This window comes from Lygodium microphyllum, chromosome 6, assembly GCF_053477565.2.
Source record: "Lygodium microphyllum isolate KBCC chromosome 6, Lygodium_microphyllum_v1.1.10, whole genome shotgun sequence".
Taxonomy (NCBI): domain Eukaryota; kingdom Viridiplantae; phylum Streptophyta; class Polypodiopsida; order Schizaeales; family Lygodiaceae; genus Lygodium; species Lygodium microphyllum.
In genome coordinates, this window is record NC_141140.1 from 145,050,118 (window position 1) to 145,077,271 (window position 27,154).

Here is a 27,154-nt window from a genome sequence, read left to right on the forward strand (position 1 = left end):
TAATGAAATTTAAACCAATATTTGGTCTGCTTAAAATATAAGTTTCTGCGAAACTTGCCAATAGCGGCAATCAAAGTTCCTTATTTCAACCTCTCTCTCTCTCTCTCTCTCTCTCTCTCTCTCTCTCTGTACAGGGCTCTATGCCTGTGTCCTGTATCACCCTTCCTTTTCTGCCAGTTGTCAGCTTAGTTGATTAACTGCCAGACCACTGTCACTTAGGTTGAGATATAATAAAAGAATTTCTTCGGACCAGAAGACAGGTAACCTTAGTGGGCTGACCGGGTGCTTTGTATAGGGTGCAAACCACAAAGTCTGGCTTATGCAATGTCAAATTAAGGTTATCATCCCCAAGAACAAGTGACGAGCAGTCAAGTAAGACATGCCACAGATTTCTTTGAGCCTCTGATACCCAGTGCAGAGAGTGTCGAGAACCTTTTATCTCTACTGAATAGGCAAACAAGCCCTTGGGAGAATGCTTGCTCTTCCTTCTGAAGTGCTGTGAGAGTTGTGAGCCTGCAATCCTGAGATCCAACCAGCTTGGAGGAGCCTGAATAAATTTGGCTTCCTTGAAAACTGCAAAGTCTTTGATGCTATCTTTCTCCTCCTCCAACACACTCAGATAACAGTTGTACCGTAGAAATGGGTAGCTTTGACCCACCAACATCATGGCTTCCTTGACATCTGCTGTAAAAACTACAATATAGTCTTCGTCTGTCACACTGCAATGCTTCAATACACGGTTCCTTGCATGTATCTCTGGCACAGAGATTGACGTATCTGATGTGTCTGCTCGCTTTGTCAGCATTTCCTGCAGATGAGAAGTTTCTTCCAGTTGAGTCTTTCTGAGTTCTGATGGAGCATTACCAAATGAAGGGAAAGCATCCCTATTGCCACCAGGACTCATCAACCCTTGTGATCGTCTCTCTTGTGAGCCTGTGCTACTGTCTTCTGATGTTTCTCCATCCTCTTTTCCTACTGTGAAACCCACTGGAAGATTGTCCCTTCCAATCGCTCCAGCATAATACTCTGGGTACCTTGCTTGTACATATTGTTCTACATACCTCATCTCAGTTGGTGTGATAGGACCAGACCATCTCAAGTCCAAGCCTCGGAGAGATGACATTGCCTCTGCAATAATATAAGGTGGTATCACGAATGTGCTTGCCTGCAAAAGGAACCTTAACCTGATTAACAACATGCTTAAGTATTCATGTCACAGACGAGCAGCTTCTGTATATAACTATATGGAAACACTGTCATAGTTAGCTCAGAAGATATTTGCTTGTATTACTTTAAGATTGTACATCAAATTACTGCACATGGACTTTCTGTTTCCTGTTGTGTGAAGAAAATGCCTCAACTTGAGCTAAAGGAGCTGAATACATCTAGCACACAGACAGAAATCCAGCGATGTGATTGGAGCAGAGAGAGTGCTGAGCAATGTCCTGCTGCCATGGAGCTTGTTCTTGTACTCAGGAAGGTCTGCAACAGTTCAGAAGGCTGCTACTATACTGACCCCCTTACCCTACAAGGAAGCCTAGTGCATTCAGGTCTCAACTGGACCAGTGTGATGGACTTCAAGCACAATTTGCACAATTTGAACAGCAAAGCTGAAAATGAATGAAAGAAGATAGAACAATGCTTTTTACTTTGTCATGCTTCTTTGAATTGTTAGAGAACTGACAAAACCTCGGAGCAGCCTGTCAAAAGACTAGACTGGAAAAGCAACCAGTCCCAAGCTGAGACTGCATTTCAGAGCACTGCCATTCACAACTGGGATGTCAACCACACATAACAGAAGCTACATCCACACCCATGCACACACTTTGAGAGAGGCTTGCTATGCTGCAAAAAGGAGGTAGGGCAGCACGTACAGTGACAACTCTAGCAGGAAACTTGCACCAAGGGAATCTCTTGGAGAAAACTGATTCATTTCCAGAATGCCACCATGGGTGAACCAGTGCTAATACATGCAAGTTGGCTTCTACGGAATGGACCCTGGGGAAAAATCAAAAGTACTTTAAATGAGAGGAATGATGTGGAAATTTCTTGGACGAAGTGCAAAATGCTTAGAGGCTGTCGATTGTATCTGATCTGCTGCTACACCATGAGAATTTGGCTTGGTCCAAACACAAGAATCTTGCAAGGTCAACATTTTCCACATCCATCCTCTCTTTGCTACCCATCTTCATCTAGTTCTCAGCCATCTTCTCCCATCCTAGCCCTCCCCTAGCTGCATTTTGCATTGCAGCAAGCCTTGAGCACATCCAGACCTCTGCATTGTGCACGATTGGCAGCAGCTCTCTCCTCAACATCTGTGTTTCGCTAGTCACCCTGCTTCTACAGGCTTTTTCTGCTCTCTTACAGCATTGTGTTTTGTTGGCTGGAGTCATGTCATCAGTATTCATCCCCATCATTGAGCTGCTGGATACAAATTTTGAGATATGGAAGAGGTCCATCAAGCCTTGCTTAGCAGCTCCTTGACTGGTTCCAAGATGTCACCTTGGATGCGCATTCTTCAGAGAATAACTATCCTGGGCACCTTATTTTCACATCTTCAGAAGATGAGGTGCCCTTTCCTTCACAAGATGAGCCTCCCTCTGTCTGTCCATGGCCATCCCACCCCTCTCTCCCTTTTCTACTTCTACACTATCTTCCCCTCATGTTTCCTTGGTGTCCCTCATTCCTCCTATTCACCATTTTGAGCAGGATTATCCTCTTCCACCATCTTCTTCTTCTAAACATTCCGATCTTCTCTCCATCTAGCAGGCCCTTTTCTCCTTGGTTTGAGCCATTTCATCTTGATTCCAGGTTGCTTGATGTAGAATTGCATGGACCTACTCCTCACAATCCTCTTTCTATTTCTTCAATCTCTCATGATTCACTTTCCTCTAAGGTTGTTGTTTGTGATGCTTATGTGGATCTTGATTTAGTATTCAAGAGGATCCTTATCCATTGCTTATTGACAATAGTTTGGAGGGTTTATCCCTTACATGTTCTTTATCTTCCAAGGGGTTATCCATCCCTCTTCTTCCAGGTCATTGATAGGGCAGTGCAATCCTGCATGGGAGACTTACCTTGCTGGACGAGATCTCCATGCTATTCTTGTTGTTCCAAGCTTTTCAAAGGATGACTTTTCAGCCATCTTGGAGGGCTCCCATGCTTCCCTTCTATGTCCTTCTATTGGAGGATCTTCTTTTATTCCATCCTGCATTGCAGAGATTCCCAACTCCATTATTCAAGGTTCAAGTTCTCAGGACCATCCCAGTATCTAGGCATTCATGGGATCATTCTATGGACATCTATCTACACGGACATTTCGAGTGCCATTGTCTTAGCTCAAACCTGATCACTTGCAGAGAATTCTCTCTCTGAGGCTTTCTCTTTCAGCGACATTGCTCTTCTTGTACATATTCCTGTCCAACCCCTCAGCATTCAAGTTCTTGTTCCCTGATATGCCACTAAGAGAGGTGTCCAGCTCCCTATCAGGGTGCATGGTATTTAGGATCTTTCTCCCAAAATTTATGCATGTTCCTAAATGGTCCATTTCAGATCAGACCACATCCACATTTTCAATATTTTTTTACCCCTTTTCCAAGTTGGTCATTGTGACATTAATGTGACATTAAAAGTGATATTTAATGTCACATTAAGGTCATAAATATGGAATGTGACATTAAAAGTGACATTTAATGTCACATTAAGGTAAATCTAGGGGAACATGCACGAGAATGACCGTCCGGGCTCTTAGGCGCCCGAACGGGGTTAAGGGGAGCCTAGAGAGTAAGGGAGTCCAGGAATAGTAGGACTTCAGCAAGTTGACGGCTGGCAAAGGAATCCGGGTAGAGGGCCAGCACTTATCTAGGCGTGGTTGGGAGGTGAAGGACTCGTGCTTCCATCGTTTTTGTGGATCTGTCTCTCCGCAATCTATCATTGGTATCAGAGCCTATGGTTCAATGTCTCAGATCGTTAATCGTTCGTCAAACTGTCAGAAATCTGTCAGGTTGTCAGTCGCCAGTCAAGCCGTCAGTCTTTTGTAAAGTCGCGTGAGCACCAGGCGACGGGCCGTGAAGAAAAACGAAAGGAAGAAACGCCATGTCACATCGCGTGAGTATCTGGAACCAGGCGCCGTGAAAACGCGACGGGCCGTCAAAGAAAACAAAAGGGGAGAAGCGCCACGTCACATTAATGTGACATCCTACGTTACGGGCAGAAAAAGAAAAAGAAAAGCATGGGTCGCGAGGACCAGACCAGGCGTGGGACCAGATTAGGCGTGGAGTCGCCAGCATCAGACGTGGGGTCATGAGAAAACGTGACTCTGTCACGACTGCTGTTGACGGGCAATTGTGACCGCTCTTGAGACGGATATGACTGTGACTGCTGTGAGAGGGACAGAAGAATGTCATATACGACTGAAGTCAGGAAATTGAATTTCCAGCATGATTACTTCACTGTTCTAATCCGGGAAGATATAATTTGTTTCTTACTCTTCGAGTTTCTTTCCGAATCAACAGTCACTATCTGCCATTAAAAATCAGGGAAGTACTTTACTTGTATGCAAATTTCTTATTTTTGCTTTCCAATTCCAGTGTATTAATGGCAGAAAAAGGGAAAGAAAGGGTAATGGAAAGTTCTAGTTCTGGGGATCAACCTATGGTAGATCCCCATGAACCAGACATGCAAGAAGAACAATGGGAAGAATTTTTTGCCACGCGAGAGCAATTCGATGATCTTACTGCTCGTGTGCAAACTCAGGGGGTTCAAATGGAATTTTTAACCCAAACACTTACTGAAATAAAATCTCAATTAACTTTATTGCTGGAAAGAGATAAAAATAAGATAGAAATCTCGGATATCCCATCTTCATCGAAAGATTTAGATGTGACTATGCGAGATCCTAAAGAACCCCAAACTTACCATAAATTGAGGGATAATCCAGTTTTAAAGGATATGAAACCACCTCAATTTTATGGGGAGGAAAAAGATAGGAATAAAGACACAATCTTTAATTTCCTCCAAAAATGGGAAGATTTACATAAATTGAAAAATGCCCCACCACATCTCCAAGCACTGGAGGCTAGTTTAACTTTGGGGCCCAAAGCATATAAGTGGTGGCAAACTTTAAAGGAGGCGAATAAAATACCTGAAACTTGGGCTCAATTTGAATCCGTCTTTTTGAAAGAATTTCTTCCTGAAAATGAAATGGAAAGAAATTGGGAAGATTGGGATTATGTCAGACAAAAGGGACGACCCCTACTGACATATCTGGAGGAATATCGTGAGATAATCCTCAAACTGGAAGGAATTGATGAATTCCAAAAAACAAGAGGATTCATTAGGGGACTGGATAAAGCCTGTAAAAAGGAAGTAAAACGGATTTTACCTAAGACGCTTGAAGAGGCAATTAAATTTGCATTAATTTATGAAGATAGTACGCGTCCAGGTACACTCACTAGTCTCACTGATACGGAGCCCAAGTCTAAGGAATTGGAAACCTCAAAATTTGTGGGCAAATTTAAAAGGAAAATGCCATTTTTCAAGGGTAAAAAACAACCTTTTGAAAAGAAACCATATATGAGGCCAAAGTTAAGTCCTGATGACTTTGATAAGGCCAAAAAAGAAAAATTGTGTTTTAATTGCCTATCCCCTAACCATGCTGCTTGGAATTGCCCTCAAAAGAAAAAGGAGGAAGATAAAGGAAAGGATAAGGACAAGGACAAGGGAAAAGAAAAACAAATCCATGTAGTGCAGACCTTAGAATTAAAGGGCCATAAAAGATATAAATCTTTAAAGGTCTTGCACATGGATGTACAACATAAGTGTTGTATGTCAACTTCTTTGTGGCAGCCTACTTTTGGACCACATGATTTACTTAGAGTACATGGATTGATAGCTGGAAAACGGGTTAGAGTCATGATTGATGACTCTGCCACACATAATTTTATAAATTATGCACTTGTCAAAAAATTGAAACTTCCCCAACAAAATAGTGAGCATCAATATGTTGTTCGTATGATGCAAGGCCAAGACAATAAAATATGGGATACAATGGTATCCAATTTGGAAATCGAGATTCAAGGATATAAAGATAAGCTTGATTTCCAAATAATGAACATGGAAAGAGCTGATATTGCTCTAGGGAGGGAGTGGCTACGGGGATTGGAACCATCCTTAAAACGTAGCTATCACCATAATACACTGGAATTTGAAAGGGATTGTAAGATTTTTGTCATTCAAGGTGAACATGAAGTATCTGATAATCCTTTGCTGTGTTCTACTGAAGTTCAGAAGCTGATAAAGAAGGAAATTTGTGAGGTATATATGCTATGGTCTCTTCCTGTACAGAATACTTTTACTTTCTGTAATATAAAGCAACAATTTTCTTATGTTTGTGAATTGAATGTTAACAATGAATTGAACAGTTTGTTAGATGATTTTAAAGATGTGTTTCCTTCTGATTTACCAAGTGGCCTTCCCCCAGATAGGGGTGATATAAATCACCCAATTGATATAAATAAGGATACGCACCCAATTTCAAAACCACCGTATAGGTTAAGTGAAACACAGCATCAAGAAGTTGAAAGACAAATTAAGGATTACCTAGATAAAGGGTTTATTCAACCCAGTAATTCACCTTGGGCTTCACCAATTTTATTGGTAAAGAAAAAAGATGGTTCTATGCGACTTTGTGTTGACTATAGAGCACTTAATAGCGACTTTGTGTTGACTATAGAGCACTTAATAAAATAACGGTGAAGAATAAATTTCCTATGCCCAGAATGGAAGATCTTTTTGATCAATTACAAGGGGCAAAATTCTTCACAAAGATAGATTTAAGATCAAGTTATCACCAAGTAAGAATTAAAGCACAAGATGTTTCTAAGACAGCATTTCGTACTAGATATGGGCATTATGATTTTTTGGTGATGCCTTTCGGCCTCACTAATGCACCAGCTACCTTTATGAAGCTGATGAATAGTGTTTTACAGCCCTATCTAGGACATTTTGTAGTAGTCTTCTTGGATGATATCTTGATCTTTAGTAAATCAAGAGAAGAACATTTGGAACACTTACAATTAGTATTCCAACTGTTAAGAACACATTCCCTTTATGCGAAGAAAACTAAATGTGAATTCTTTGCACAAGAGGTCAAATATTTGGGGCATATTATCTCGAAAGAGGAAATCAACATGGATCCAGAAAAAGTAAGGGCAATTATTGAATGGCCACCTCCAAGGAACCTGGAAGAGCTGCAAATCTTCCTAGGTTTATCCGGATTTTATCGTAGATTCATTCGAGATTATGCCAAAATAGCTGTTCCAATGACAGACCAACTTAAAGGGAAAGGGAAAGGTTTTAATTGGGAAACAGACCAAAATGAAAGTTTTCAAAAACTTAAAGTAGCTATTGCTACAGCTCCAGTATTATTAATAGTGGATCCCAATAAACCATTTCTGGTTGAAGCTGATGCCAGTGATAAGGCAATAGGCGCGGTTTTATTACAAGAAGGTCGACCAGTTGCTTTTGAAAGCAAGAAATTAGATCGTGCAAAACAGAATTATTCTGTTTATGAGAGGGAGTTGTATGCAATAGTACATGCAATGAAGAAATGGAGGCACTATTTGTATGGTGCTAAACTTTTGATTTTATCGGATCATGAAAGCATTAAGTGGCTTAATGATCAACCAGATTTACACGGGCGTAAAGCCAGATGGGCCGAACTCCTCCAAGAGTTCGACTATGAGATCAGATATAGAAAGGGAAAGTATAATATAGTAGCTGATGCACTCAGCAGAATGCCCATCATTAATGAATTGAGTTTTACTCAGTTCACTTCCAATTTACTTGAATCTTTAAAAGGGAAATGCCAAGTTGATCCGGCATATTCCAACATATGGGAAGCAATAAAAAATGGGGATCCAAATGAAAGTGCTTCTACTGAGGAAGGAATATCTGAGGATGTTCAACAAGGAAATGGAGCATCAGGGGTTGCTCAAATTGGATTCAAGTGGAAGAATTTTACCATTGATAATGGTTATTTACTCTACAAGGGTAGGGTATGTGTCCCGAAAGATACAGAAATAAGGCGTCAGATACTCTTTGAGTGTCATGATACCCCTAGTGCGGGACATCCAGGAGTTAATAAGACTTATAGTCTTATTAAAAGGCAGTTCTATTGGCCTGGAATGAATAAGGACGTCCTTAACTATGTGGTCAAATGTAATAAATGCCAGATTAATAAAGCTGAAAGATTAAAAATGGGAGGACTTCTCCATCCATTAGAAATTCCTTCGGGAAAATGGGAGAGTATCTCCATGGACTTTATTGTTGCTTTACCTAGAACACAGAGGGGGCACGACTCTGTGTGGGTGATTGTGGATAGGTTAACCAAAATGGCTAGGTTCATTCCAACTTCAACTGATGTTAAAACACCAGAATTGGCTAGATTGTTCGTAGAGAACATATACCGATTGTATGGCCTTCCGGCAAATATAGTTTCTGATCGGGATAGAAAATTTGATAGCCATTTTTGGCGTGCGGTATTTAGGAAATTGGATACTAAACTTAGCATGAGTACGGCGGATCACCCGCAAACAGATGGGCAAACTGAAAGGGTTAACCAAATTCTTGAAGATATGCTTAGGGCATATGTAAGTAAAAGGCAAACTAATTGGGAAGAGTATTTACCGATAGCAGAGTTTGCATATAACAGTGCCAAGCACTCTTCCACTGGATATAGTCCATTTATGTTAATGTATGGGTTTCAGCCCAGAGCTCCTTTTGCAGTAGAACTGCATAAGGAAAAGGTTCAGGCAGCTAAAGATTTTTTGGAGGATATGAATAGTATGTTAAAATTTGCTCAAGAAAATATTTAAAAAGCCCAAAATCGAGCTAGAGCATATGCAGATCCTCACCGAAGAGACATCTCCTTTAAAGAAGGAGAATTGGTCTATCTTAAGGTGCCTGAACAAACTAAAACTATGAAAAAGGGACATTATCCAAAGCTTTCACCAAGGTATTGTGGTCCTTTCATAATACTTAAAAGGGTGGGAGAATTGGCTTACAAGCTCCAACTACCTGCTGGTAGTAAAATACATCCAGTTTTTCATGTAAGTAAATTAAGGAAGAAGCTGGGTGATTTGGATAATCTAATCTTAAAAGATGATATTGAGGAGTTATTCTATGACCAATCTAATCCACATGAACCAGAAAAAATATTAAATGTTCGTAATAGGCGAACGAGGAATACTATTTATCAAGAATGTTTGGTTAAGTGGAAAGATTGTTCAGAAGAAAGCTCAACATGGGAGCGAGTAAGTACTTTAAAGAAAAGGTTTCCTGATTTACAGTTAGACCTTCCAAGTATCGTTTTCGAGGACGAAACCGATTCTTAAGGGGAAGGAAATGTGACATTAATGTGACATTAAAAGTGATATTTAATGTCACATTAAGGTCATGAATATGGAATGTGACATTAAAAGTGACATTTAATGTCACATTAAGGTAAATCTAGGGGAACATGCACGAGAATGACCGTCCGGGCTCTTGGGCGCCCGAACGGGGTTAAGGGGAGCCTAGAGAGTAAGGGAGTCCAGGAATAGTAGGACTTCAGGAAGTTGACGGCTGGCAAAGGAATCCGGGTAGAGGGCCAGCACTTATCTAGGCGTGGTTGGGAGGTGAAGGACTCGTGCTTCCATCGTTTTTGTGGATCTGTCTCTCCGTCATCTATTAGTCATATTTTGCCCTGCAGAGTGCGAGAGGAAGTACTCAGGAAATACACCTACAAGGATGTGTTCACATGTGTAAATAAATATATACATGGGAGTAGCATAAGGGCCTTTACACCCAACAACCTCCCACTTAACGGTCCTAAGCGAACCTTTAGCCAACTCCCACTAGTCGAATGCAATGCTCATGTTGAGCCTTTGCAAGACTTTTAGTAAGAACATCTACAGGGTTATCCTATGTTTTGATCTTAGTCAATGTGACTAGACCATCATCCAGAACCTCTCTGATAAAGTGATACCGCACATTAATATGTTTGGTACGTGCATGAAACATGGCATTCTTAGCCAAGCATACAACACTCTACCTATCACATCCAAGTACAGGTGTTTTTGTGGGCAGCCCAAAGTCCTTCACCAAAAGACCAAGCCAAATAGCTTCTTTCCAAGCTTCAGTGGTTGAAATATATTTAGCCTCAGTGGTAGGAAGTACTACTATCTTTTGTAATCTAGAGCATCAAGAAACAACCACATCAATCAAGTCACCTGCCATGTCTGTATCACAATACCCTTGTAGATCTAACGTACCCTTTCCATAGCAAAAACATCTTCTTTGTCTACCCTTAAGGTACCGTAACATGCATTTCATTGCTTCCCAATGTGCTTTGCCAGGATTTGACATAAACCTGCTCACAACTCCCACTGCATGAGCAATGTCAAGTCTAATGGCAACCATAGCATACATGAGTGAACCACAAGCTGAAGCATAAGGAACAACACCTTCATAGAGTTAGCTGCCTTATCATCTTTTGGGCAATCTGATTTGCTAAGCTTAAGGTATGGTGGTAAAGGAACGCTAAGTGGCTTAGCATCTGCCATAGAAAAACAATTAAGTACTTTGCTGATGTACTTTTCTTGTGAGAGAAATAAGAGTTGTTGCTCTCTCTCTCTCCCTCGTCACACGCATGCCCAAGATGTGTTCAGTTAGACCCAAGTCCTTCATGGAAAATGCTGAATTCAGTTGTCTTTTCCATGCATTAACCTGGCTTTTATGCTTACCAAAAATAAGCATATCATCCACATAAAGCACCAGTATTATAAGGCTTCCATCATCACCCTTCTTTATATATAAGCAGTGATCTGCATTGCTTCTTTTAAACCCATGTGAGAGTATAAAAGCATCAAACTTTGTATGCCACTGTCATGAGGACATGTATTTTTGAAACCTCACTTAACATGTGGATTGATTTTTGATCACATGGTTAAGTAAATGTTGCACATGTGAGATGTAACTGGGGTTAGAGTAAATTTACGAGCTCGGGACCCGAATAAATCACAAGATGTCAAGGCAAAAGTTGCTATAAGTTATGCCACACATGTACTTGGTGGTATCTAGTGCCAATTGTTGGCCTAGGTCATTCATTTGGCCATAAGTGTCAGTTGGTGACCCTAAAGAAGCAGCATTTAATGGTACCTAATGCCAATCTGATGGTCAAAGATGGCACAGAGACACTCGAGAATGGAAGTTATCTAGCCAATTTAATTATTGGCCAGTCATATTATTTTTCAAGGCACTGAAATAATTATTAGATTTTTTTTAATATTTTAAAACTGAAAATTAATATTTAATTATGAAAAATGCTGAAAAGACCATTTAGGAAGGCTAACACTCATCACAAATGCCCATGCAAGACTGAAAAACGTATTTAGAGGCTTGAGAGAGGCGTTTTTATAAATTCAGCTTGCAAGAGAGAGGGAGGAGAGGCTGCTGGTCTGATTTGCAACCATTGGAAGACCCGAGGCTGTCAAGAGCAAGAGAAGACCAATCAACAGCAAGTGACAGCATCTATAGGCTATTGAGACAGGGAAACATCAGTAAATGCTGATTTTCTTCAGTTCTTTGCATCTACATGCTGTTGTGGCAGGGCAACAGCTGCATTTGACTGATTTTCAATCATTCTTCGCGACAAAACTCTATCCCTCTCTACATCTTTCCCTCTCATCTCCCAACCATTTCATAGCCTTGCTCCGAAGATCTCAGCATCTGGACCCTTGGAGGCTGAGAAATTTCAGGTTTATCTACTATAAACCCTAATCTGCTTTCAGATTTCTCTACTGTAAACCCTCATCTGCAGCAAAAATTAGGATTTAGCAACAGCCTCCAAAAGCATGCCAGAAATTGGAAGCTCCAAGACTTGAATTCAGCAGAGCTGAAGCTATTTTTAGCCTATTCAAGTGGAGGAACCAGCAAATAATTGAATTTGGGGCATTTTCCATCTCCATCAAAGTGGGTGAAGGCCAATTGATTGCTCGAATCAAGGGGCAAATCAGATTAAAGACTTGTTGGTGATTTTGAACAACAAGAGGAGTTGCAATACCAAAAGAGTTTGGGAGAATCCCATTGTGAATCAATTTCTCTTTCAATAAAGCTAAAGAAATACCGAAAGGGGCGCCAATTTTGGAGCCAATCGCGTGTGCATTGTCCAAGATTAGTAGATAAATTTGTATTTTCAAATTTGCATTAACTGTTTGCTACTGTAATTAAGTTGTAAGCAGGGATTTACCACCCATCCACGGAAGGAAGGCTAGTTACATGGTTGCGTTGCCAGGACACCACTCAATTCCTTGATTTGGTGGGCCTGAGGCACCTAATTGCAAGCCAAAGCTTTGTGCTAGTGCTGATTTTTACTCTTCGCTGAGAAATTACAGCAATATGTCTTCATACAGTGATATGGACTCAAGCAGTGATGATGCCTCTCAATATGAACGTTCACATGGGAATGAAGGAAATGCAATGCTTGACCTTGGACAAGGTTCAAACCATGAACAGCAAGCTGAAAATGTTTTTGTTGGGCAAGATGCACGGTCTTCAAGGCATGTGTAGGCTGATGACCAGCAAAGTGAAGAGGAATTTGATGACCAATTCAAGAATCGGATGAGGACAACAACAAATCTCTTTGCCGAATTGGCAAAGGATCCTCAATTTACCCGATTTCTGAATGCTCCAAAGAAGGACAACAAAGGCAAGAACAAGAAGACGTCTTCTACACCTTCAAGACAGCAAGATGCACCGAAGATAATGTCAAACCCTTCATTTGAAGCTCCTAAAGATGCTAATGAAATTAAACAGTTGGTACCTATGGGGCAAGGAATGCAAATGCAAGGCCATCACGGAAGTGCCAATCCAATGGATTTTGGACAGCCAGGCGTGCATGCTATGATGAGGCAGCCAGGATATTTTGGTGAAAGCACGATTTTTCATGCTATGGTTGGACAAGGACCGCATACAGGAATGTATGGCACAAATCCCTATGGTATGCAGCAACCAATGCATGGAGTGCAAGGCCCAATGTATTCGAGTATGGCTGGAAATATGCAAAACCCTATGTATGGCAGCATTGGCTTGATGCCTAGGGTAGCATGTTTGGTATTGCATCTGCACCCCCGAATGCTTATGGGGCTCAAAAAACGAATATTAGTCATGCAAATGCTCCGTTTGGCATTGGTTTTGATGTAAATTCAGCAAATGCACCCTTTTTGCGATAGCCAGTGTATAACAACTTGACACCCAAAGGGGCAACAAAAGACTATGATGAGGATGGAAAAGGAGTGAAGTTTGAGTCCTTCAGCGGTGTACAAGATAGGCTGAAAGCTTTGACTTTCATTCAACAGTTTGATGCAACCTATTCAAGGGGGAACTTCACAGAATCCTCAAAGATTCGAAAGGCAACCACTTTCTTGAAGGGGAATGCATTACAATGGTGGTCCACTCTTTTGATGCAAGGTAGAGCACCGTCAACGTGGGTATAATTCAAGCAAATGCTTGCATCAAATTGGTTGACAAGTACCCTTGAGGTGGACATCATGACAGCTTGGAATAAGCTAGATGCTAAGGAATGTAATAATTTGGAGCAATATAATAAGAAGTTTTGGGATGCATTGCTGCCTATTACTTCTTATCGCCCCGTACCCCTTCATGAGCAAGTGGAAATCAGGGATTTTTGCATTAAATCAGGGATTTTTGCATTAAATCCACTGTGTCAAGCATGTCTTAGCTTATAAAGACTGCTACTACAGCCGATGCTTTGCTGTGTGGAAAGGATTCGGGCTTCCTAAAGAGTGGGGAAAAGTCGAATAAAAAGGTGTTTAAGGCTGAGAAAAGGGGTAGATCTGAAAATCAGCCTAAAAAGAGGCCAAAACAACAAAGAAAGGGCTCAAAAACATTGGCACAACGTAGAGAATTGATGGCTGCAAATAAATGTTTTATTTGTGAACAAGAGGGTCACATTGCAAGGGACTGTCCCAATAGGCAGCAAGCTAAAAAATCAAAAAATCAGGGAGATCCTAAAGGAAAGAAGCCCAAAACATCAGTGGGACTGGTGCCCGATGTTGTTAGTGATCAGCCCAATGATGATGCTACTAAGTTGTGCAGGGCATGGGGCAAAATTAGGGATCAGCATGCATTGATTTTCTTTTATAATGGTGCACGAGCCAACTTCATCTCTGTTGACATGGCTGCCTGTCTAGGCATCATATAGGATGAGATGGGATCCATGGGGGAAGTTGGAATGGCATGTAAAGGCCAAACAGAGCCTGTCACACCACTCATTGAAAAGCTTCGGTTGCACATACAAGGATATGTAGATAGCGAAGAGTTCTTCATTGCTCCACTTAAGGGTTGTAATGTATTGCTTGGTATGCCATGATATCACCGTATGCATGCAGTGATTGATTCTCGTGCAAAAAATATCACTATTCAACATAAGGAAAAGATACTCACACTTGATGCAAAGTTGAAAGGTGAATCTGTCATTGTTGTATCTGCAGTTGCCATTTCTAAAGTAATGAAAAATCATCTTTCAGCATACTTGGTTTTTACTAAGGATAAAGATGATAGTGAGAATGTTGGGAACATATCTAAGTTAGAGAAGGATCGCATGTCATTTCTGAAAATATATGCTGATTGCTTCTCTCAGTCACTTCCAGGGCAACTACCGCCTAAAAGGCCAGAAGATCATGACATAGATCTTACCCCTAGAAGTAGCCACCCTACAAAGTCAATGCAGCCCAACAAGAGAAGATTATGAGTCAGGTAAATGAGCTGTTAGAAAAAGGGTTGATTCAGCCCAGCTCATCTCCTTTTTGTTCTCCAGTGCTTTTGGTGCAGAAAAATGATGGTTCATGGCGTATATGCATTGATTATCGTGCTCTAAACAAGATCACAATAAAGAATCGCTTTCAGATTCCTCGGATCGATGATGTTATGGATAGATTGCAAAGGGCAACCATATTTAGTCGTATAGATTTGAAAAGTGGGTATCATCAGATACGCATTAGACCACAAGGTGTGCCTAAGACAGCTTTTAGGACATCTTTTGGATTGTATGAGTTTCTTGTTATGCCTTTTGGACTTACGAATGCTCATGCCACTTTTAATCGGATGATGGATTCTATCTTTAGGCCACATAGAGGATTTGTGGACACTTTCTTTGATGACATGATTGTCTATTTAAAGAACGAGGCAGAGCATAGAACACACCTAGATATTGTGTTCAATGAATTGCGTGACCATAGACAGGTTATCAATGACAAGAAAAGTGAATTCTTTTTGCATAAAATCCACTTTTTGGGGCATATTGTATCGACTGATGGTATTTGCATGGACCCTGCAAAGGTTGAAGCAATACGATCATGGCCACCTTTGAGGAATGTACATGAGATCCGTAGCTTCTTGGGTTTATGTTCTTACTACAGGAAGTATGTATGTGTGTTTGCTAAAATTGCATCTCCATTTTATGCCTTGCAGAAGAAGGATGTGCCATTCAGATGGATAGCAGTGGAAATTTCAGCATTTGAAAAGTTGAAGGAAAAGATGACTTCAGATCCTATGCTTGTGTTGCCTGATCTAAGGAAGTCATTCATAGTTCAATGTGATGCATGTGGTAACAGCATTGGGGCAATTCTTATGCAGAACGGCCCAATTGTGGCTTATGAGAGCCAAATTCTATATGATACAGAAAAGAATTTGCAGGTCTATGAGAAAGAGCTCTTGGCTGTAATTCATGCACTGTCTACGTGAAAACATTATTTGTTGGGGGCTAATTTTCCAATGCAGATGGACCATCAAACTTTGAGGTACTTTCTGACACAGACAAAGTTGTCAAAGAAGCATATGAGATAGGCAAATATTCTCTCTATGTTTCATTTTCAGATTGTACATATTGATGGTTAAAAGAATGTTGTGGCTGATGCATTGTCACATAAGCCACAAATTTCAGCCATCAGCATCGTTTATCACACTAAGTTGGATGCCATGAAAGAGCAATATGTTGCTGATTCGGACTTTGCTAATGTTTATGATCAGCTTTGCAATGGCCAAAGGCATGAACACTTTGTGCTAAGAGATGAATTTCTGATGATGCATGGACGACTATGTGTAACAAAGCAGTTAAGGCCTAGAGTTATCTCTAAAAGCCATGTTCCTTCGTATGCAGGACACAGAGGTATTGATGCCACGGTCAAGGCAGTGGAGCATTTCTTCTATTGGCCAACCTTAAGGCATGATATAGAACAGTTTGTTAAGACATGTATCGTAGGCCAAAAGGTAAAGCATGATAGACAAAAGATGCCGGGTTTATTGCAGCCCTTGCCTATTCCAGATAAGCCTTGGTAGAGCATTGCAATGAACTTTATTTTTGAGCTTCTTAAGACACCTACAAGGAATGATAAGATATGGACTATCATTTGCAAGTTTAGCAAACAAACCCATTTCATTCTAGTGAGGAAGAAAATAAAGGCTGATCATATGGCATGATTGTTTTTGCAACACATCTTTAAGTAGCATGGTATGCCAGAGTTTATCATCAATGATCGAGACCCTCGGATGACCAGTTTATTTTGGAAGGGCTTGTTTAAGAATATAGGTACCACGCTGAAATTCTCATCATCCTTCCATCCGCAGACAGATGGTCAGTCTAAGGAAGCAAATTCCACAGTGTTAGATCTTTTGAGATGCTATGTTTCGGACCACAAGACACGGTGGAAAAGCAGTATTTGCCCTTGGTTGAGTTTGCTTACAATAACACAGTGCATAGTTCTACGGGCAAAGCTCCATTTGAGGTGGTTGAGGGTGGCAAGAAGATACCACCTATTCTATAAACAAAGGATAAGATCTTTGAGGCTAATCGTTATGTGAAAAACTTGGATATAGCCTATGGAAAGATAAAATATGCACTTTAGAGATCGCAAGAAAAGCAAAAGAGGACAGTTGATCGCCACAGACATGCTTTGCAATTTGCAGAGGGTGATTATGTATTACTGCGTTTTGAAAAGACAAGGCTGAAAAAGATGAAAGGAAGAGAAAGATTGTATCCGAAGTTGAGTATGAAATACTATGGGTCCTTCCAGGTGTTGGAGAAGATAAGCGATATGGCATATCAGCTGAAATTACCTCCACATTGGCAGATACACAATGCATTTCATATCAATTTGTTGAGGCCTTTTCATGGTGATGTGCCAGAGGATATGTCTGCTGAAATTCAGCCCAAGGTTGAGGAGCTAGATGAGATTTTGGTACCTGAGCAGATTTTGGCACATAAGGAAAGAAAGGTCAAAGGTAAAGTTTCCAGGAGATACTTGGTGAAATTTCAGAATTATTCACCAATGGATACCAAATGGATGGAAGAGGATGACTTGGTAGACTATCCTCAGTTGTTGTAGCTTTACCTAGATGCCTTTCAGTTAGAGCCAACTCGGGCTCTGTTAGATTCAACAATCAAGGGTCCGGAGTATTGCCTGATGCTCAAGGGGAAGGTAGCACTTCCCCTCTATAACGTGCCCGCTGTCTAAGCACGTTTTAGCAGTCTATCGAGAAACGAATCTAAGCATCGCTGCCCGGCACTCCCATGGAATGTTCCGGGTTTGTCGCCTAGGGTTTCCCGAGTCCACCTCGCAACGGAACGTTCACGGCCGAACCGACTAGCATCAACCTGAAATCTGGGTTCCTAGTGATCAAGATCTCCTAACAGCATTCTCACGTCAAGTCCTAGACATCTTACTTTACGCAGAAATACATAATCCAAAGTAGATCCATACCGCACTTGGTTCAAAGAGAATGGAAAATGAGAGAGATGTGCTGCTCAACCTCTTTGCTCGTAGGGCATAGTCCCATTCCGGTCCCCTAAAACGGCATGAGTCGGGTTCTAACCTCACGATACTTAAAGGTCGAATGATGGTAAAACCTTATGAGAAGCCTCCCAGCTCTTTGAAACCACCCTGCCGTAGAACGGACCCGTTGGGAGTTCCGCCCACCCGCTTCCCTTGATAGCTTTAGTTTTCTAATTAGGTTCTATCACATTTATGTGTGACATTCAAAATCAACTTCCTTAATTAGGCCTTTTAGGGAACAGGGTTCTTTCGCGTAATTTATGGCACAAACACAAATACAAAGCAAGCAAAACAAGTTCAAACAAATTCCTTAACTTATCTTCGCGTTAATCTTTGTCTCCTGCCCATACAAAAGAAATCATGTATTCCTTCTGTCCAAGAGAAGTCCCCGGTCCAAATCACATGGCACCATAATTTCCATCCATTATCTAAAATGGGATCTTCCAATGCCCTAGATGTTGGGCTCACGGCAATCTACAACTCCGTTCCGAACTAGGCAAGGGGAATCCAGAGCTCCACTCACCCCAAGCGAGACAGAACTTTCGTGGTTGGCCTTTTCACCACTCGACCTTCGACCCGTGAATCCACTAGTACCCTCTCAAGTTGAAACACGATGTGACCTTGGAGATGATCCACCCGTGCAAAATATCCTTTCCTAATTAATCCAATTAAGAATCAAGCACAATCAAGGCAATCAACCTAATATCATCTTCCAAGAAAACATTCCTCTATTCCCCATGGCAACATATCATTACTGACCCCTGCCATGCATTTACCATCAAACACAAGTACTTGGAATAATCATCCAAACCACAATCCAACAATTAGTTGATTGTAAAAGCATTTAGCGTGTTGTTCGTTAACCAACAAAACAATGGTATCCTTTTCCAATTATTGCAGCAATAGTTGTGATAACCTTTCCATTTGCATATTCGCTCTCCTCCTTGGAATCTAAGTGATTCTATGCAAAATTTACTTAACACTTCGGCTAAGACACATGCCAAGGTCTCATACAACTAAGCAAGAATGTAAATTCTATCAAGCACTTATATTGATCGACAACCCGACCTTTTTCCCAACAAGTTTAGAAGTATTGGTCTGTACTTGATCCCAAGGTTTTCCAATCCCTTGATTTTTTCCCTTGTCTTTGAGGCCTGGAGATGTTGTTTGCATCTAGCCCAACCCCGAATAAGATTGATAACATAGTCGCTATCGGACGGATCTCAAGGCATCTTAGTCTTAGTCCTTATGGTTGTTGTTTATATTAGCTACACACATCATCAAGATCTCAATGAACTAACAAATTCCAGATTGAATTTCCCCTAGGCTACATTGCTTATCATGCAATCCATCAAGCGTGCAAGCTACAACATACTTTCAATGTGGAGAAATACCCATCTAATATTTTCACGAAAAGGAGAGTCGACAATACCTTGGAATGCTATTATGCTATGTGCCAGTTTGTCGCACAGCATCTAGATACAATTAACTTCTCTTGATACCTACACTTTGCAACTCTATCTTTCGAAAGTATGAGATGAAACCTATCCCTTTCCATGACCTATTCTCGTACGGCCTCTAATGTACTTCATGCGGGAATCAAAACAAGCATCTATTAATTTGAAAATACATTACTTACGGCCGATATCGCACTTAGATTAGCAATGATGCCCTCGCCCGAAGCTCCGTTGCTTGTTAAGAGATTCCCATTTGCATGTGACAATTTCCGCTTGAGGGCCCTTCTCGATCTTGGTCTCCTTAGACACGAATTGCACAAGAAATCTGCACCTTATACTCCATTAGCGGGGCCCAATTTGGAGAGAAGAATTAGGCTTACAGGTGGACGATAATCTCGCAGAAAAAGGTATAGTGATTCGCGAGCAAAGGGGAAAAAAGATGCCCATCCTCTTAAGAGGGGAAGAGAAAGTCTCTCCCTCCCTCTCCCTTTCCCTCTTTTTCTTTCTCTCCTCTTCTCTCTCTCTCTCTCTCTCTCTCCCAGCAACAAGGGGGCGGGGGAGGGGGGGGGGGGGGGAGGTGGAGTGGTGCAGGAAGTCCGCTGCAGCGGACTGGTTGAGGTGGCATGGAGGGGTGGTAGGCCCCCGTGGCCTCCTCCTCGTCGAAATCGTCATCAACCTCATCCTCGTCTTCTCTGTCAGCTTCCTCCCCCATGGCCTCCATGTCATCGCACGATCTCCCCTACCATCGTCATCCGTGTCGTCGCCTCCTTTTCCCTCGTCGACTTCCTCTCTCCCCGCCGCGTCAACTTCTTCCCCCTCGCCACCTGTCGGCGAAGGCAAGGAGGGAAGGTTGTTCCCATGCAGAAGTGGGAGTAGAACGAAATGTTACACCCTCCTCCAGTTATGGACAGCTCTCGTATGTAGTGGATCTCGAATGAATTCAACATGTATCCAAGGTACTGCGCTAACAGTATGTTTGCCTTGAGATCACTACTTAGTGTACTAGTCACTGTGAGATGTATGCAGATGAGTATGAGTTTCACTCAGGCACTGGAACTATACTTTTGCATCAGCTTATGATCAATTTAGCATGAATTTTGCCTCAATTTTAAGGCAAATTTTCTAATCAGCTCCATCTCAGTTTTTTATCAGCTTGAGAACCGTTTATGGTCACTTTTTGGATTAGTTATGCATCAGTTTTTGCACTGATTGCTGGTCAGTTTTTGCAATGAGTTTGTGATCAGTTTGGGGTCACATTTGCAACAGTTTGTGATCAATTCTCAGATCAGAAGGTGATCAGTTTATGATCAGATTATGCTCAGTTTTCAATGGCTTACATCTAGTTCCATGGCCAACAGCATATGTTATGATGCCATTGATATTTTAGCCATGGTTTATGCTTGATTTTCGCTATACTATGGTTTGGTTTTGCCAGATGAGTTGAGCTCATGAGAAATGGACATGTCACATGATAATTTGACAATGTTTTTGAGATTCTTTGCAAGTTATATGCTGTGTTATGTTGTCCAATGTAGTACTTTGCTTTTGATACATTTGGCAGTGCAATCGAGGATGATTGCAAGGATTTCAAGGGGAAGGGCTGTCATGAGGACATGTATTTTTGAAACCTCACTTAACATGTGGATTAGTTTTTAATCACATGATTAAGTAAATGTTGCATATGTGAGGTGCAACTGGGGTTAGAGTAAATTTACGAGCTCGGGACCCGAAAAAATCACAAGATGTCAAAGGCAAAAGTTGCTATAAGTTATGCCGCACAAATACTTGGTGGTATCTGGCATCAGTTGTTGACCTAGGTCATTCATTTGGCCATAAGTTTTAGTTGGTGACACTAGAGAAGTGGCATTTAATGGTACCTAACACCAATCTGATGGTCGAAGATGGCACAAAGACACTCAGGAATGGAAGTTGCCTAGCCAATTTAATTATTGGCCAATCAAATTATTTTTTAGGGCACCAAAATGAAAAATGCTGAAAAGACCATTTGGGAAGACTGCCACTTGTCAAAAATGCCCATGCAAGACTGAAAACGTCATTAGAGACTAGAAAGAGGTATTTTTATAAATTCAACCTGCAAGAGAGAGGGAGGGGAGGCTATTGGTTTGATTTGAAGCCATTGGAGGACCTTCTGAGGCTATCGAGGACAAGAGAAGACCAATCAACAGCAGGTGACAGCACCTATAGACTGTTGAGATAGGGCAGCAGCAGTAAATGACTGATATTCTTCAGTTCTTTGCATCTACATGCTGTTGTGGTGGGGCAGCAGCTGCATTTGACTGATTTTCAGTCATTCTTTGCGACAAAACTCTGAATTTTCTCTCTCTGCAACTTTCCCTCTCATGTCCCAACCATTTCACAGCCTTGCTTCGAAGATCTCAGCATCTAGACCCCTGAAGGCTGAGAAATTTCAGATTTCTCTACTGAAAACCCTAATCTACAGCAAAAATTAGGGTTTAGCAGCAGCATCTGGAAGCGCGCCAGAAATTGGAAGCTCCAAGACTTGGATTCAACAGGGCTAAAGCTATTTTTAGCCTGTTTAAGTGGAGGGATCAGCAAATAATTGAATTTGGGCATTTTCCATCTCCATCAAAGCGGGCGAAAGCCAATTGATTGCCCAAACCAAGGGGCAAATCAGATTAAAGACTTGCTGGTGATTTTGAGCAGCAAGGGGAGTTGGAATACCAAAAGAGATTGGGAGAATCCCATCGTAAATCAACTACTTCTTCAATAAAGCTAAAGAAATACCGAAAGGGGCGCCAATTTCGAGGCCAATCGGATGTGCATTGTCCAAGATCAGAAGGTAAATTTGTATTTTCAGATTTGCATTAATTGTTTGCTACTGTAATTAAGTTGTAATCAGGGATTTACCACCCATCCATGGAAGGAAGGCTGGTTACAAGCTCCTACCTCAAATCCATTCCAAACCACAGTACTTACCCCTTGCATCTAAGTGAGCCATCTCATTGACTGTTATGCAGCCCAAGACCGAACCCAACATATCAATCTCAATCACAAATTGCAAGACGTTTCCATTAAGAAAGGAAATTATCAAGTCACCTTATTTCTAAACAAGTTGTCTCCCATCTACCTCGATTTCATGCAACATATCATTTCGTTACCCCAATTTTCCAACCTTCTACGAGTTCCAATGTCAACTACTATGATACATAAGGTGTATGACCAAGTCCACAAGTCTTCTTCTTCTCCTTTGTTATCTTCCAAGGAGACTCTAGTTCCCATTTCTTTGGACTTAAAATCAATGGGTGACAAGGACATTCAAGATTGGAAGGAAAACCCTAAAAAGGATAACTCCCCTTCCTCAAACGAGAAAAGAAAAAGATATTGCACTCAATATCAACACCCAAGTCAAGTGGACAAGGAGTGTGATTCCAAGGCCAAAGGTAATCCCTTAAATGTCCTCTCAATTCCTATCAAACTTGGATCATACCAATAGGTGGTAAAGCCAATAGCCATGCACAGCCGAGAGATGGTCCTACTCCCACAGCTTCTCCCATCCTCCTTACTCCTCCCATTGCCCACATAAGCCACTAGAAACCCACGGTCATCGATTCTCCTACACAACTCTTCTACTTGTGGTGCTTCCATTACTTCTACATCAAGTTCTTGACACCTTAGAAGTGTACTCCTCCTTCAAAATTGTCATCGATGGTCTAAGAGGGGTTACTTTCCCCATCTAGTACATTCAAGTATCAATTTGTCTTCATTGTCTTTGGCATCAATATCCCTTTCCATTTGTACCAGTCTTCCATTGTAAAAGGAGCTAGGGCACTTGGACAAGTGAACAATTTTCCTACAAGCGCACTATCCAAACAAAGCCTTCTTGTATAAGCATGCCCCTTATTGCATTCCCTTTGCATAGCATTGTCTTTCATAATTTGGATACTTGGACAAGTGAAAGCCTACAATTGTGGGCATCTTTCTAGGCGGAACCCCATGCACTTGTGTGACATGTTCCCTTTTACCTCATTGAGCAAAGTATCATGAGCTTAAGTGGATAATCCACTCCTAGTAGCATTTACCCTCTATCTCATCATATCTTCTACATCAGCGCACTTGACAATGGTTTTACACTTTGCTTTCTCTCGAATGAGCTAGATCAAGCATTGAAAAAAAAAAAACCAAATAAAACAAAACAACCAAGTCCTAAAGGAGTGTTCGATCGCCTTTGTGATCCTTACACACCCTTGGGCAATCTTTCACAACATCCATGGTCCAATGTCTTGATTTAACTAAGTGGAATTCTTGGGCGACTCAAAAGAAAATATCCATCGCCTTTGCAATCCTAGTGGGCCATATTAAGCTTAAAAAGATGCATTACACATTAAAACTTCGTTAGCTTGTTAAAACAGTTCCAAATGTCAATTAGTACCAAAGCTTCTATGTCCCATAAGCAAATACCGAACTTTGGGAGGATCCACATCTATAAATAGGAGGTTGCTGGCCACTCACATTTTTCCTTGTTTTGCAACTTTCAGCCATCAGCTCTCCTTCCAGTGGCTCTCTAGCCATCGCTGCTGCTGCCACAACATCATCGGCATCAGGTGACCCGATTCCAACAGCCATCAGCCACCTAACGCCTCATACCAAGTTGCATCTTCCGCACACCAATGATGTCATCAGCTTGTCGCCCTAATTGCTACCCTACTACCTACGTTTACTATTCCTATAGGCCACCCTGCATTAGCTCACCCTCCTCCAGTTGTCACCCAGCTTCTGGTTGCTGCCGATGATCAGCTGCTTTCACTTTCAAGTGGTTCCACCGCTACATTTACCAGTTCCAGCCTTAAAGACAACTACGTTTTGGTTTCAACCTGGTGCTCATCCATTTTCACCATTATCTCAGCTCCAACTGATGGTTACAACCTTGGGATCCATCTCTGATAGATGTTACTCTCTGACTACTCTCTTAACCCACACCCACAAGAGCCTTTACACATCTTGTACACTCTTTCCTTCATTTATAGCATTCATTCATTCACTTCAAGATTCTCTTTCTCCTTTGTTTGTTTTTTTGCATTTTGAGTTTTACATTTGTGTTTGAATTCTCTGTGTTTCAGTTGTGGTCATACACTTGTGCTTTCTTTTGCAAAACCCACCATATCTCTGTAGGCCCTTCGATGATTTTGCACAACACCCTTGGTCCAATGCCTTGGTCTCTTTGAGGTGGGACCTCTTGGGTCATAGACTAAGAGTTTGCTCCTCAATCCCTTCAATCACCCTCTTCAAGGTTTGAGAGGGGGTGTTAAGTGAACTAGAAATTGCCATGAATTTATCACATTTTCTAGCACTTCAATAGCTCTTTAAAAAATCCTAAAAAGAATTATTTCAATTAAACAAGTTTTCAAAACTTTTGCCAGATAATTGCCTTAGAAAGTTCCATAAAAGGGAATCATTGGTCATTGCCACTTGAGTGTTATTTATGCCCACTTCAATGCTCATTTAGGTATTGTGGCTGCACAATGAAGAAAAAAATGCATTTGTATTTGGGGATTTCTACAATTCAGCAGAGCCTAACAACACCATTGGAGATCTATATGTTGCCCATGGAGAAAGACTTTGGGTGTGTAGAGGGTGCATACTCCAATGCATCTCAATGCTTGTGATTTATGAGAAACCTACCATAATTGTCGCAAGGGGATGCATAAGATTGGACAAATGGTACCAATTGTGCTAGTCGAAAAGTTTTTACCTTTCCCAGCAAACTAACTTTTAATTCATGTCTTTGATCATGCTTCATTAGGGATGGGATTATTTGCATTCACCTCTCTGACCTACTCCATTATGGATGGGCTTATAGTTTAACATGTCACCTCAGACAAAGGCCTCGATATAGCTTCCTCGTCACCCAGATATTGTTTTTGTGGAGGTAAACCCATTGCAAAGAGGACTCCAGCATTATTTCAATAAATGTTGGCATATGTAGCTTTTCCAACAGAAGGGTCAGCAGGTGACACTAAACTGCCCCCCTTACCCTAGAGTTTAGGGTCACATACTTGAAGAATACTTTTGTAGCTGGATGTGTATGTGTTTGCTTCGTGTACAATAAAAAGCATGTTAATGATCATACTTTTGCATGCTCTGGTGCACAAAGCAACAACCACCACAACTTTCAGCCATCTCCATTATGTGTGTTGCCATGCATGTGACTATGCCAGGCTGCCCTTAACACACATGGTGCAGGGATGGAAACTATTGCTTCCTCATGTCTGCTGATCCAGCAGGCCAGGATAGACAAGAATCACTAGAGCACTTTCTTTGAGCTGCCATAGACATCATTGATAAGGGTCAGTCGGTTCTATCCACTTCCCCTGGCTAACAAAAGGCATGGTTTGGGCACATATCTTAGAAGGAAGATCAAAAACTTACTCCATCCATTTCAGCCAATTCCCATGCTGGACCTGAAGGACTAGAACTGCACAAACACCGATGTCGATAGTAAATATCCCCTCAACCATATTCGTAGATCATGAGCGGCAACCATCTAATTCTCTCTTGTCTGCGCCTTACATTGCTGACCATGCAAATTTAGTACAGCACATGCCAAAAACTCTGACATGATGGAAAAGTGGAATCAGCCAACTACAGAAAGGTAGTGGCCACTTAAGCAAAGAGTCTTCTTATGGACCGATTGTGGGAGTCATACTTTGACTCAAAAAAATCACAGTTACCCCATGTACCACTTTTACATGTCACAAATGAAATGAGATAGTAGGTCACATGCTTCACTTCTACCCTACATCTCACCCTTCATTGGACAAGACTTTGAGCTGTGAGACCATGGCAGAAATTGTTTCAAAAATTCATGTAAGGGACTTTGCTCAAATAAATCACATACATCAAGGGAATGCTGTGACCTAAGTCAGTCACACAATTCATGTATATGACACAGCTTCTGGAAGTTAAATAACATCATTTCGAATCACAAGTTACAACTAACATGCTCAACTCCCAGATATTCATCCAAAAATTCTTAGATATCATTCTCCAGTGCCCATGTTATACAAGACTTCGTAGTCTGAACATAAAACCAATGTCTGCTTCCATATTCAAACATGTGATCTGCTTCCATTGCCAATTGAAGTCTCGCTTCTGCAGGTGAAGCCAGCAACCTGACACTCATAAATTTTTGCTACAAATGGTGCAGAGATGTAGCAGTTCCAGAACTGCTCTTACAAATCCGTATAACAAAACACCCAAAATGCAGATCTAGTAGTTGCAGTGGTCAGGTGTCACCAGTTATACAGGTAAGCCAGCTCTGGGTCCAGTACACCGAAGGCACGCACAGCTTGGCTAAAGGTTGGAAATATGTAGAACATGCACCGGGCAAACACTTTGGTTGATATCACAATCTCACTTAGTTTCCTCGAATGGATATCAAATGCGAATGCACATTACCTGAGGCTCCTCTTCTTTACTCCTTCCTTTAACTGCGATGTTGTCATGCTTGGTTCCCATGCTTGGTGAGCGTGTGCGCAAGGTCGGGGGAACCCTAATTCGGCCAAATGTCCTTCAAATGGCAGGTGGATCGAAAAGGCGTGGCCAGGTCCCGAATGAGAGCATGCAGAGGAACCACGATGGCAACAATGGCGGCAAAGAAGCCGTGGGAGGCAGGAGGCGAGGGAGCAGCAAAGTGTCCAAGAGGGGAGGGGAGCTTGGGAGAGGAGACACAGGACTGCGGACAGGCCCAAATCTGGCGGGGATGGTGGTGGTGATGATGATGATGATGGATTCTGGAGATGACGATGGATGAACGCAGTCCCTAGT

At 41.5% G+C, this 27,154-nt stretch overlaps 1 protein-coding gene across 1 annotated transcript; it reads right to left on the minus strand.

Moving 5' to 3' along the window:
- LOC148035242 (uncharacterized) lies at nt 1-27,154 on the minus strand. The gene is made up of 2 exons (XM_087680208.1): nt 26,786-27,154; nt 1-1,165 (listed from the first exon to the last, which is right to left on the minus strand). The coding sequence occupies exons 1-2, from the start codon at nt 26,843-26,845 to the stop codon at nt 212-214; spliced, it is 1,014 nt and encodes a 337-aa protein (XP_087536334.1). The 5' UTR covers nt 26,846-27,154; the 3' UTR covers nt 1-211.